This window comes from Staurois parvus, unplaced genomic scaffold, assembly GCF_062004578.1.
Source record: "Staurois parvus isolate SC_StPar_1 unplaced genomic scaffold, SC_StPar_1.0 ptg000662l, whole genome shotgun sequence".
Taxonomy (NCBI): Eukaryota; Metazoa; Chordata; class Amphibia; order Anura; family Ranidae; genus Staurois; species Staurois parvus.
Genome location: NW_028318458.1, coordinates 2,943,371 through 2,956,972, shown reverse-complemented (window position 1 = coordinate 2,956,972; position 13,602 = coordinate 2,943,371). Strand labels below are relative to the sequence as shown.

General features: G+C 43.0%; 1 protein-coding gene across 1 annotated transcript in view; it reads right to left on the bottom strand.

The window, feature by feature from the left end:
* GIPC1 (GIPC PDZ domain containing family member 1) overlaps positions 1-13,602 on the bottom strand; it is a 43,227-nt gene that overhangs the window by 15,421 nt on the left and 14,204 nt on the right. The window contains exon 2 of the mRNA XM_089651772.1: positions 5,914-6,248. Within this exon, the coding sequence (XP_089507898.1) occupies positions 5,914-6,198 (285 nt within the window). The 5' untranslated portion in view covers positions 6,199-6,248. The remainder of the gene's footprint in view (positions 1-5,913; positions 6,249-13,602) is intronic.

Below are 13,602 nucleotides of genomic sequence, written 5' to 3'. Positions count from 1 at the left end.
GACGCCATGGACTTTTCTCAGTTTCCAGGCAGAAAGAACAGTAAAAATGCAGGCAGGGCACAGGACAAAGCACTCGGGACAAAATGTATGTGAAATGGTTTGATACAGTAATGTTATACTGTGGGATTTTAGTGCATTTAGTGATTGTCCCTTTTTCACATTTTTAAATTTCTCGCCGGTTCAGTCCCCGTACGTCCTGACGTCACAGGGAACGGAACCCAGAAGACAGATGTTGGCATCGGTCGGAGGACATTGCCGGGGACATTATGATTTAAAAAGGAACCAAACAACTATGTGATAATAAATGACTTCATATGATCACTATCCTTCAATAAAAGAGCATTTTTTGGCATGATCAGTCATATTTTCAATATCAATACCCAAATTTCACAATTTCTGCCAGGGTATGCAAACTTTTGAGCACAACTGTACATGGCCGACTTTATTTAGAGTGGTCATAAAAGGCTTATCCAGTTTAGATGGGCATCAGTGGTATCATCAACACATGATATAAGAGCTTCTATAGAAGCCGCTCAACAAGCATACTTGATTGCTCTCCCAGCAGTGTAATCATGCAGATATCACTCTGGGTGTTGGTGCAGATATCATTGTGGCAATCTTGCTGAATAATGAAGAACTGCACTGAGCACATTTAAAAAAGGGGCTTTCATGTCTTTCAGACTTATTTTTCTAAACTTACTTGGACTTATATGGACACCATTTTATTTCTTTGGTCACATTTTCAAAAAATAAAAATACAGGTGTAACATGTTCCCAACGGTGAACTTATCAATTAAAAGTTCACTATAAAAATACATAAATAAATGCACTTGTAAAAAAGGGGGGGTCCCTCTCTCCAATCAGATCTCAGCTCTCCTCACCGAGCTCTGCAGTGTGTAATTTCAGCTCCCCATCCCCTGCTTTCTGAAAGCTCAGACAAGCTGTATAAATTCTGGAATCTGAACAGATGTAGAGAAGAGAGCAAAGCAAAAAAAACAGGTACAACTTATGTAGGCTATTTGCTTCATCTCTGTGTATCACTTGACGCCAGTCATTTCACAGGGTGTATGTAAGGGTTTACAACCAAATGAATGCAGACAATGCATTAAAAAGGTAAAAAACCTTCTGCCTTTAGAACCACTTTAAACCCCAGGGTTTCATCAACTGGTTGCGATCACTTTTTCTGCACAGCTTTGGCTGCATGTGGAGAAAATATGAACAAAAAAGGTATATGAAAGAAAAAAAAAAAAAAAAAGTAATTCATATACTGAATGATCAATACCGGTTTGAACCCTATACAGTTACCAGAATACAATGTTATCACTATAGTTGCCTTTTAGGAGGACGTTTCTTAAGATTAATTTCTTCATTCAAAACTAAAATATACTGCATGACACAATTATTAGTTTTTGACACAGTGGAGAAGGATTAGAACCCTCAGGGATGTGCAAATCATATCACCCGACACCCAAGACATACAGTTTCAGGTGTCAGGCTTCTTTTTTTTTTTTTAAACATTTAGCCCTACTGAGGGCATTTGACGTCAATGCAAAAACGCCTCCGAAAGACTTCAATGCAAAAACTACTGTCAATAGCAATCCTATGTGAACACTTACCTGCACATACTCACTCATCACCTGCAAGTCTAGAACGCACCGCTACAAACTCACAAAAGGTCCCTTTTCGTAGTGGCACTCAAAATGCAATGCATGTGGATCGCATCTGTGTGAACCACATCAGTAGGAATACATAATAATATCTAGCCAGTCATATGTAATTCCGGATGCATTTTCAAATGCACAGATTCGCATGTGTAAACCTGTGATCGCAGGTTCAGGTGCCATTACTTTCCATGGCACCTAAAAATAAGGTGCAGTTTTGCAGCGATTGTCGCACGGCAAAATGCATCACATGAAGCTGCTGCTGCTTTTTGGGCAACAAGTTTTACACAATGCAATTTGCCACAATTTCCATACAGTAAATCGTGCGACAATCGTGTCAAAACCACATAGCGTTTTAGGTGCAAAGAACCTGTGCTCTGCGATTCTAGTGCATTTTGACATTGCGGGCAGAATCGCAGCGATTCTTCTGCAATCCCAAAACGCCCAGGTGTGAATGGGGCCTATTGGAGTGGACACAGGAGCTTGATTTGACTGCTCAGCAGGCGTAGTACTGAGCATCCAAGTGTAGCCTGAACGAATAAAGTTTTTTTTTTTTTCCTCACTGGGGCCAGCGCCTTATTTACTAGTTCAGGAGATGCGCCTTTGCTGAGTAATAAAAGAAGCAGACACTCCCCTTTCCTGGCGAGCACCCAATCAGTGCTTGTTACACTGCATTCATTTTCAGGGAAATTAAGGTAAATCTCACAGAAAAAAAATCTGAAGTTGTAACTCTACCTTACTCTATCCAAAACACACACACCAAAAGGGAAGAAGGTTTTGCCTATAGTTCTACTTTAACCACTAGCCTACCGGGCACTTATACCCCCTTCCTGCCCAGACCAGTTTTCAGTGCTGTCGCACTTTGAATGACAATTGCGCGGTCATGCAACACTGTACCTATATGAAATGTTTATCACTTTTTTTAAACAGACAGAGATTTCTTTTGGTGGTATTTAATCACCTCTGGGTTTTTTATTTGTTGCTAAACAAACCAAAAAACTGAAAATTTAGAAAAAAAAAAATTTTTCTTAGTTTTTGTTACAAAATTTTGTAAATAAGTGATTTTCTCCTTCACTGATGTGCGCTAATGGGGCTGCAGTGATGGGCACTGATAGGTGGCACTGATGGGCATTGACATGCATCACTGAAAGGCACTGAAAGGCAGCACTCATATATGGCACTGATAGGCGGCACTGACAGGTGACACTGAAAGGCTGCTCAGATGGGCACTGATATGTGGCATGAATGTGCACTGGTAGGCACTGATATGCGGCATTGATGAGGCACTAATGGGCACTGGCAGGTGGCATCGATGTGCACTGACAGGTGGCACTGCTGGAGCTACACTGATCATCAGGGCACACTGTTCATCAGTGCCCTGATGATCTGTGTACATGTCCCCTCCGAAGGAATGCCGATTACCAGCTCTCCTCTCGAGCTGTCAGCGTGACAGGTCGCGAGGAGAGAAATGCCGATAACCGGCATTTCCCTATTTATATGTGATCAGCTGTGATTGGACACAGCTGATCACATGACCGATCCGACATCTTTGGCTCTTTCCGTTGATCGGTGATCCACTGTGTCCGAGGGACACAGCGCACCAGCGATCACCACGCTCCTGGAGCCGCGCACGTGCATTTAGAGTGGGAGGACATCATATGACATCCTCCCAGAACGAGAGAACTGGCTTGCGCCAGTCATAACTTTTTATGGTGGGCAGGAGGCAGTTAAAGTGGAATTCCACCCAAAAGTGAAAACTCCGCTTATCTGCCTCCGCTCTCCCCCCCGCTGCCACATTTGGCATCTTTTGGGGGGGGGTGGGGGAGCGGGTACCTGGTTTTGACAGGTACCCACTGCCACTTCCAGCTCAGTTCGCTGCGGTGAATTGAGTCGGATGTTGCCCCCCACAGCCCTCTGGAGCACTTCACAGGTCCCAGAGGACTGCGGCCCATTCACAAAACACACCGCACTTCGCACAGTAAAGAAACAGCTATCACTGCCAGTTTCCCTTAGTCAAGATGGTGGCGCCAGCACCCGACAGCCGATTGAAGAATCTGCTCAGGGGTGAGGACACTGCTGGATCCCTGAACAGGTATGTACCGTAATATTAAAAGTCAGCAGCTACAGTATTTGTAGCTGCTGAATTTAATTTTTTTTTGGCTGGGGGCTAGAACTCTGCTTTAAGCTAGCCATAGATGCCAGCCGGCTGATTAAAAGAAAAAAAAAAAAAAAAAAAGGGAAGAACAGGATTCCCACACAAGTGAGGTGGATTTGGGGAACGCCACCCTGCTGCACTATTATATCCTGAAAGCACGGACTCAGTTGTGTGAATGCACTGATCAATGCAATGCTGATCGAGTGAGAATTTTCCAACACTCCGGTTCAAGAGCAGTCGATCATTAGATCAACTTCTCTGAAGCTGGAAAAGCCATAGGTGGATCGAAAATCGGCCAGTTCTTGCTGAACTGGCCGATTTCCGATCCACCTTTGGCCAACTTTAGTATGCAGCAGTATCACCAGTGGTGTTCCGCGAAATGCAGCCTACAGCCTTTTGCCTCCAAAGTTCATTTTTCAGTGTTGCGTACTCATTGGTTTTTACCACTTGCCATCCATGCTATAGTCGAATGATGGCTACAGCGTGGTTGTCCAGTTCTGGGAGGGCGTCACATGACGTCCTCCCAGAACGCGCCCTCGGTGATCTCCGTGATGTGGTAAAAGCCTAATCACAGCGGCCTTTTACAATGTGATCAGCTGTGTCCAATGACACAGATCAAGTAAATGCAGTTGCTGGTTATTGGCTGCACTTTCCTCAGGGCAATGATGATCAGTGCCCAGCACTGCCACCCAATAGTGCCACCCACCTGTGCCCAGCAGTGCCGCCCACAAGTGCCCAGCAGTGCCACCCAGCATCGTTGTATATCAGTGCATCATCATCAGTGCTGCCTATCCGTGCCACCTCATCAGTGCCTATCAATGCAGCCTCATCAACGCACATCAGTGAAGGAGAAAAATTACCTGTTTGCAAAATTTTATAATAGAAACAAAGAAAAAAAAAACTTTTTTTATTTTTTGCTCTTTTTATTGTTTATAGCGCAAAAAATAAAAAAACACCCAGCAGCAAGTAAATACCACCAAAAGAAAGATTTGTGTAAAAAAAAAAAAAAAAAAAAAAAAAAAAAAAAACCATAAATATTTCATATGGGTACAGTGTTGCATGACCACGCAAGTGCCATTCAAAGTGCGACAGCGCTGAAAGCTGAAAATTAGCCTGGGCAGGAAGGTGGTATAAGCGCCCGGTAGGCAAATGGTTAACGACCCAGCATGCAAACTTGAGGTAAAACTGCCAGCAAACCTCAACAGTGGAAATGCAAACCTTCATTACAAAGGAACCGTAGAGCACATAGTGTACACAGCCTTTCCCACATACTGCTGTTAGTGTGCGGTTATTAAAACAGTCCATAGACAAAGCTGCTTCATGAGAATGTCTGAAGTGGACAAAAATACAGGAACAATGAATGCCAACACTAACGGTCATGTATTGTACCTGTACATTCCAACTGTAGCCGTATGTCCTTCAAATATCAGATTGGTCAGTAAGGCGACTTTAAAACTGGACAGACTGTTCAATACACAGTTAAAATATGTGAATGTAAATCAACTTGCCAAATGATTGGTAATTCTATATAACCAGTGTTGTGATCCTTGCACTCCTGCTAGGCTGCTCAGCCAGGTCCTGTACCTCTGTTCAGACTGCACAGCAATTGAACAGTACAGCCTGGTAGAGATTTCTCCCTATCCTGTAACTGGACAACAAATAGGGCAGCACACTGATGAGGTAATCCCTGTACTCTTTACTGAATGCAAGCAAGTTCACAATGTTAGAGTGGAAGCACTGTGCTGATTGGCACCCAGTCATGCATAAGATTAGTAGACATATTTTTATGGATAGCGCTGTGTTATAGGCAGGGGCGGACTGACAACTCATGGGGCCCCCGGGCAATAAGGGATCATGGGGCCCCTGTGTCCTTGCCCAGACTCAAACAAGCCTATGAAAAAGGTACCAGGGGCTTCTCATGGGGCCCTCTACTGACCCCGGGCCCTCGTGCATTGCCCGAGTTCCCGAATGGTCAGTCCGCCCCGGGTTATAGCTAATGATTGTTCATTTTTATATCTGCCTGAAGTTCAGCTCCAAACGTTAATGATAGAAATGTTGTATATTGTAAGCATGTTGTAAGTGCAGTCATATACTCACGTCTCCAACAGTTATATTGAATGCCTCTGCAATCTTAGCATAGAGTTCCTTCACATTGCTGAATCCCTCAATCCTCCCAGTGGGGCTCCCATGTGCAAGCTGAGCGTGGAACACCAGCCGAGGCCTCAGGGCAGGAGCAGGAGGAGGGAGACCAGGGGCTTGAGGTGAGAGAGATCCACTTGACACACCACCAGTCTGAGACACTCCTAATGCCGTGCGTTCCCCCACATCGTCTTCCTCCATTAGTGGAGAAGCCTTCTTTCTACGTCCAAGGCCCAGAGGCATTGGGACTCCCAAATAGCTGGTCTATTACGGGTGTACAAACTGAGAGGAAACTAAGGAAAAAAAAAAGAAGAGTAGCATATTAAAGTATTACACAACATTGCTTTCCTATCGATCTGTGTGTATCCTTACATATCAGGTTAATGCACATACTACCTGGTTACGTATAAATTAAATGTAGGACCAGCATTAAAAGTACATTGGGCCCTCTGCAAAATTCTACCATTTACTCTATGACAAGGAAAATTAAATTCAACAAAATCTAATCCCTGTCCTACCGCAACCCACCCCTAACTAAACACAAAATCAGGTCCCGACCACTACAACCTAGGTAAGCAGACACCAGAAGGCACGGGGAGATTTACTAAACCTGGAGAGTGCAAAATCTGGTGCAGCTCTGCATGGTAGGCAATCAGCTTCTAACTTCAGTTTCTTCAATTAAGACTTTGACAAAAAAAAAAAAAAGTTGGAAGTCGGTTTGCACTCTCCAGTTTTAGTAAATCAATCCCAGTCTTACTCTTGTCTGTGGGGTAAAACTAAATGTTAGCAAGACTCTATGACCTCAATGCCGTAAAATATGTAGCAGTCACACCCATTCCCTGACACAACCAGTGTGAACAACCTAAGACTCATCTCCTTGCTCCCGTTTACTAACGACTTACTATGTGCGGTCCTCTGTAGGTTGATCATTTCCATCAAACGATGGGGCATCCTTACGTTCCTAACACATTACCCGTCCATATCAGTATAGACATCCAGCATGACACAGACAGACACCAGAAGAATTCATGTTCCATATTTCAGTGCACGTTTTTCCTGCTGAACTAACTTTTCTAAGTTCTAAATCTATATAAAAAGCCGAGGGCTGAAAACTGCTAATAGAAACCAGAAGTGTTATCAATTCTCTTGAGGAAGTTAGCAGCGGGCTGAATAGAATTCATGACTGAATGCTGTCACTTAAAGTCATTTTAGCTATTTATTGATACTATAAATCTATTTTTTTTATGTTTTTCATATGATCATATTTGGATTTCATTGATTTTTTTTTCCCCATTGAGATCTGATGTGTTTTCAAAAGTGTTTTTAATTTTTTTGAGCAGTGTATATCAATTTAATGGTAACCTGTTATTTCAGACTTTTCCTAATGCTGTAAGCTTTAGGTCTATCATTCATACCCTTTACCACTTAGTACCGGACTTGTACCAGGTATGAAGCCAGTAAAGCTGGGACTCATAGCCTGCATACTTGCTTCAATCAGTCAATCTTGAAGCAGCACTAAGGATAGACACCCTGGACCTTGCATCTTTAATATTACGTCAGAAATGGTAGCGGTCATATTTCTATCCTGCTATAAAACTGATGCTGACATATTCAGCTCTAATTTTCTCACTTACCACTTTAAAGGTTGAACAATGCCGATTTCCAACGCATCATCTCTCTGCTCTTAGGAGAAGTCCAATATCCTATTGATGTCGATAGGAAATTCATAGAATGGCTGCTCCAATCCAGCAGAGGTGAGGCAGAGGAAGTCAGCACTGCAGGCGGATGGGCAGAACACAGCTGCAGGGAAGAGGATCATTCACAAAGGTTAGGTAACCCTTTCTTCACACCCTGAATCCAAACATGTAGTTTTAGTGACTAGATCAATCTGTGCAATATTACTAAAGAGTTGGGACTCTAAATTTAAAGTAAACCTGCCTTTAAAAGAACATTGAGGCTGCCATCAACCTCCTTCTGAAGAGCCTAGCTGCGGAGCTTTAGAATTCAAATATTCAGCAACACAGAATGAGTATACAGGCCAAAAACATCAGAGAGAAGTCCACAACTCAAGAACTGGTAGAGGTCCACACATGCCACAATCAAAGGGTGTGTGGACTATGTAACATTTCTGAGTTTCTGGTCAGAAGTCCTTTTCTAAATACTTGGTCAGAGTCCTTAAAGTGGTTGTAAAGGGGGAAAAAAAAAAAAAAAAAAAAAAAAAAAAAACACAACCCAAAAAAACCAAACCGGTCTATACTTACCTACTCTGTGCAATAGAATTGCACATAGCGGCCCCAATCCTCCTCTTCTCGGGTTCCCCGCCGGCATTCCTGGCTCCCCCTCTCTGTTCACTGCCTCCAATGGGAAGCCAATTTCCATGGGGGCACCTGTGCAGGCTTGCTCCCGTGTCCTGCTGCTGCATCCTTTGACGCTGACAGCAAGACTCAGCCTGCCCCCCAATTCCTCGTCTCTGGAATTGATTGACAAGAGTGCGAGCCAATGGCTCCCACTGCTATCGATCTGCCCAGGAAGGAGGAACAAAGTCAGCAGAGCCGCAGCTCTAGTGCACAGTGCTGGATCGTGATGGGGCTCGGGTAGGTATAGTGAGGGGGGAAGGTGAGGGGGGAGCATGTGGCACAGAAGGTTTACCTGAATACAGTCAGGTAAAAAACCTTGAGGCTAGGGAGCGCACGCACAAGCGGCTGGAGTGGATGTCCTGCTGACCGCTCTGCACAATCCTGGCACTTCAGGGGTGATTAAAAGCAGCCCCAACTCACCTGCACCCCCAAACTGCTTGCTGGGAAGGTGGGGGCTCTTCCTATTCCCACCCGACCAGCAAGTCTGCAGGTGGATCCCGCACCGCAGCTAAGGGGGCGGGCATGGGAGGCAAGATGGAGCCCGGCGCCGGCTCCAACGCCTCCTCTGCTGCTGAGGGATCACAGCGGCGGTCACAAGGGACAGTACCTCCTTCCTCCAACCCTGGACATCGGGATGAAAGCTTCTCCAGAGCCATGGATCATGTGAGTAATCTCCCTGCACCCTAGTTGTCCTCGGTCTCCCTCACAGGCCGCCAATCTTCCTCCAGGCCATGATTCCCAAACTTCTTCCCTGCTAGACAGGGAAATGGCAGATATCTTTATTAGTCAAACAAGTAGCAAAGACTCCACACGATGGCCCAGTGGATTCTGCTGCCTTTCCTCCTGCACCCCTGCATTATTCTAGGGATTCCACACTCATAGCACGTTTAGCTGATTTACTACAGTGGGAATTAGCTAAACCTACCACTAAGTTGGCCTCTGACCTGAAACAGGAGTTTCATGGAGTGGGAGATCAAATCTAAAGTTGATGATACAATTCAGAGTGACTCAAAATTCTAGCATGATTGACGACTTACAAGACCAATTGGACTAGGCTTACAATAAAATGGATGATCTCGAGAACCGTGCTAGGAGGTGCAATTTTCAAATTAGAGGGCTGCCTGAAGTGGTAAAAGATATTGTGTATTGCCCATTCCCTTATCCATGCTGCAGTACTGATGACTGATGAAATTCTTCTGAAAATAGATCGTATCTACAGGGCTTTGCGGCCGGATGACCCTCTTCGAGACATAATAGTGAAGCCTCACTTTTTCAGGGTCAAAGAGTCAGTGATGTGTTACGCTAGGGAACATCCAGATTTAGAGGTTGATGGATACCGGATTCAAGTCTTTACAGACATCTCTCAAGCTACCATCCAAAAGAGAAGGGCCTCACCGTTAATCCAGAGGGACATCCGCTACCGATGGAACTATCCGTTTCGTCTACAATTTCTTTAGAACAGAAAATCCTACTCCTTCTCTACATTTCTCAAGGGGGAAAGACTCTTGCTGAACTTGGGCTTTATCTCCCTTAGCCCCCGGAACCAGCCCACAGTTAATGGACCCCCCAAATCTCACCTCTATGGTCTCCTGCCTCCAGGAAGAAATCCTCAAAAGCAACATCACATCGGGTGTCTTGAAGACTGCTGCTGCTTAAAAAGGGTCAGTGGTCCCATTGTATGTGGATACTAGTTTATGGTTTTGATTGTTAATTTTTAATCTTTGGTAAAATAATTTGGTGGCTTTAAAAGTCTTATCTATGTTTCATTTGGACCTCAGGGTGCTGGGAAGAGTCTATGCACTCTCCCTATTCAAAAGACTCTCCCCATTGTTTGACTTTGTGGAGACTCTTTCTGTCCTATCCTAGTGTCTAGGATTTGGTATTTTACTATCTTACATTGCATACTATTGTTTAGCCTGTAGTTGGATGTGGGCCATTCTTCGGCCTTGGCGTCCTTGGTTTCTCTCTTTTTACTTATTTCAAATTTTCTAACCCTTTCCACTTTTCTTGTTTGAGGGTCAACCCGGGAATCTCGAACAGCTTCTGGATACTTGATATTCCACACGAATGGGTAAGTTTCTCTGATAATGGCCATGCCACTTGCTTTCCATGTCTACCTTAAAACAACGCACTGCCATGATCCGCTTGCTTTCTTTGCTTGCATCGCCAAGACCTAACTGACGTGTGGAGGGAGGCCAATCCCACCAGTAGAGACTATTCCCACTTTTCTAGGGCTCATAATCATTATTCTCATATAGATCATGTTTTTCTCCCCTCGGAAATGATAGCCAAGCTACATTCAGCCAAAATTATATCAACACCTTGGTCGAACCACGATCCTGTGATTCTGATGCCCTCTACTTTAACGGTTAAAATGGTTAAACCACAATGGCGATTAAATGAGTCCTTACTAAGCAACGAGTCCTGGTGCTTGGAAGTGGGCAAACACCTAAAGTTCTATTTTGCAATGAATAAAGTGGAGGATACGAATCCCTCTATTAAATGGGTAGCCCATAAAGCCTCAGTTAGATGCTTCTTTATCCAGCTGTCCTCCAGAATAAAAAAAAAAAAAAATCCCGTGATTTCTGCCAAATGTGGAGAATATGAATTGCTAGTTGCCCAACATAAAATTGCCCCGACCTCGGATCTTTTATCTATGGTGGAGCAAGCCCACAAAGCAGAAAAGCAACTACGCTGGATTAATCAGATTTTTTACATGGCGGGACAGACCAGGTTCCTTTCTAGCGCATAAGCTTACCCCCAAATTCACTCACTCAGCACTGCCCAAACTCTGACTACCGGGGGGGGGGGGGGGGGCGGGGTGTACTATCACGCAAGAGCCTCAGAAAATCCTTCGGGAATTTCATGATTTTTATGCTTCCCTATATGGTCCACCTCGACCAGTAGAACCTTCCTCTATTTGATCCTTTCTGGAGTCTTTGCCTATTCCTTTCCTTACTGAAGCCCATAAAGAGCTTATGGAACAACCTATTACTTCTGAGGAGCTACAAAAAGTTATTAAATTACTAGTCACATAAATCCTCAGGCCTCGATGGCCTGCCCAATAAATACTACAAAACTTTTTCTGATCATCTTCTTCCTCATATGACACTATACTTGAATTCATTGCGAGAAGAGGGAGTAGTCCCTTTAGATCAGAACAAGGCATATATTAGTCATTCGCAAACCCAATAAAGATTCCACTGATGTCCACAATTATCGCCCTATTTTATTAATGAATTGTGACCTGAAAATTTTAACTAAACTTCTGGCTGTACACCTTAACTCCTTTCTGGCACAATATATTCATAAAGACCAGTCGGGATTCATATCGGATCGTCAAACGTTGGCCCAGATCTATTACTCTCAGCTGCCCCTTATAATTGGGATGCACCTCTTTCTAAGGCACTCTTGCTTCTTTATATAAAAAAATCACCAGCGCCAAAACCGTGACATTAATTACTAAACAAATAAATAAATGCTGCTGCTCATTAGTGTAAACACCAAAAAAATAATATAAGACATCAAGAACAGCGCAAATATATAAATATACACTCCAGTGAAAAATTAAATAATTAATAAAAATTAATAAGTCCCACTCCAAATCAATAAAGTGAAACAAAACAAAAAAAAAAAAAAAAAAAAAAAAAAAAAAAAAAAACATATTCAAAGTCCTTTTTCCAAAAAAATTTGTGACCCGTGTTTCCACCGAAATAGTGCTCAAATAACATACCGCACTCACCATATATTGGTGAAAAAAAAATGCCTTTTAGGGGTTTTTTTTTTTTTTTTAGGGATCCTAGCCTAGGTCAAGGATCCCAAAAAAACCCTAAAAGGCGTTTTTTTCACCAATATCTGGTGAGTGCAGTGTGTTTTGAACACTATTTTGGTGGAAACACAGGTCAAAAAGTTTTTTTGGAAAAAGGACTTTTATGAATATTTTTCACTTTGATTTGTAGTGGGACTTATTAATTTTTATTTAATTTTTCACTGGAGTGTATATTTATATGTTTGCGCTGTTTTTGATGTCTTATATTACTCTTGCTTCTTTCTCTGGACCTTCATAAGGTCTTTGATAGTCTAACGTGGGAATATTTATTTACTACCCTGAAGGCCTTTAGATTTGGCTTGACGTTTCTTGCTTTCTTGCACTCGTTATATGATAATCCCTTGGCTCTGGTCTCCATTAAAGGCTACAGATCCGCTGTGTTCCCATTCTGAAGAAGCACTATACAGGGCTGTCTACTTTCTCCACTGCTTTTTGCGCTGGCAATTGAACCCTTGGCTATGGCAATTCGTTCCCATCCCCAAATCTATGGCATCCGTTGCGGACAACAGGAACCCTCTAGCTGTTGGGGCGTTACTTTAGCTTCCTATTAAATTGCACCCTCCTATATTGTGCCCCACTCTGTCGTTTTCTTTGGCAGTTTGGAAGCAAATCGGCCATTCCACTTGACTGTGTTAAAAAGAAACTAAACTGGATTATGGTTAATGACAAACTCACCTGTATCCTGTACAATGGTTCGAAAAATTTTGATAACACCTGGAACCCATGGATTCAATACATCTCTGTGCCTTAATGTCCCTCATTTTGACCTTCTCTTCCACTCCTTTCTTTCTCTATTCCTTTTCTTCTATTCTACATTGTCCCTTTTATGTTGGTTATGTGAGATACACTTAACCTCGATCTGGTTGTAATGTGTTTTGCCTTAACAGTCAATTGTTTTTTGGCAAACTTTGTTATCGGTGTCTTATATATGTATGTATGTAGGATGGAACACTGTTTATTCATACTACTTAGTTTGTTTTTTTTTACTAGTTTTACAAAAAACGAGTTAGTGGTTCTAAAGCCTCAAGATTTTTTCATTTCCAAAGTTGTGAAACATGAGGGTCAATATTACAGCCAGGTACCTAACATTTTCGGGAGCCAAGCTATGTGATAGCAGCCACTTTGTTTCTATTATTATAGGTTTCCTTTCAGTGACATGGTCCTTTAAAATATTCCCCTTCTGAGTGGAAGCCACCTAGCAAAATACTTACCTTCAGCTCTACATTGGAGTTCCTCACTGGGTAGCCCTGCTGACCACAGCCTTTTGCAGAAAAACTGATCTTTTTTTTGGAAAGGCTGTGTTGTGCCACACAATGAAAATATCACACAAGGAGCCAAAAATGACCCTCTCACTAACTTTACTTTAAAGGCTTACACTGTTTTTCCTTTCTATACATTTTTGACTCGCAATGTGCCTTTGAACTTGCAATAAAATTTGACTACTCCAGGAAAATTCAGTTC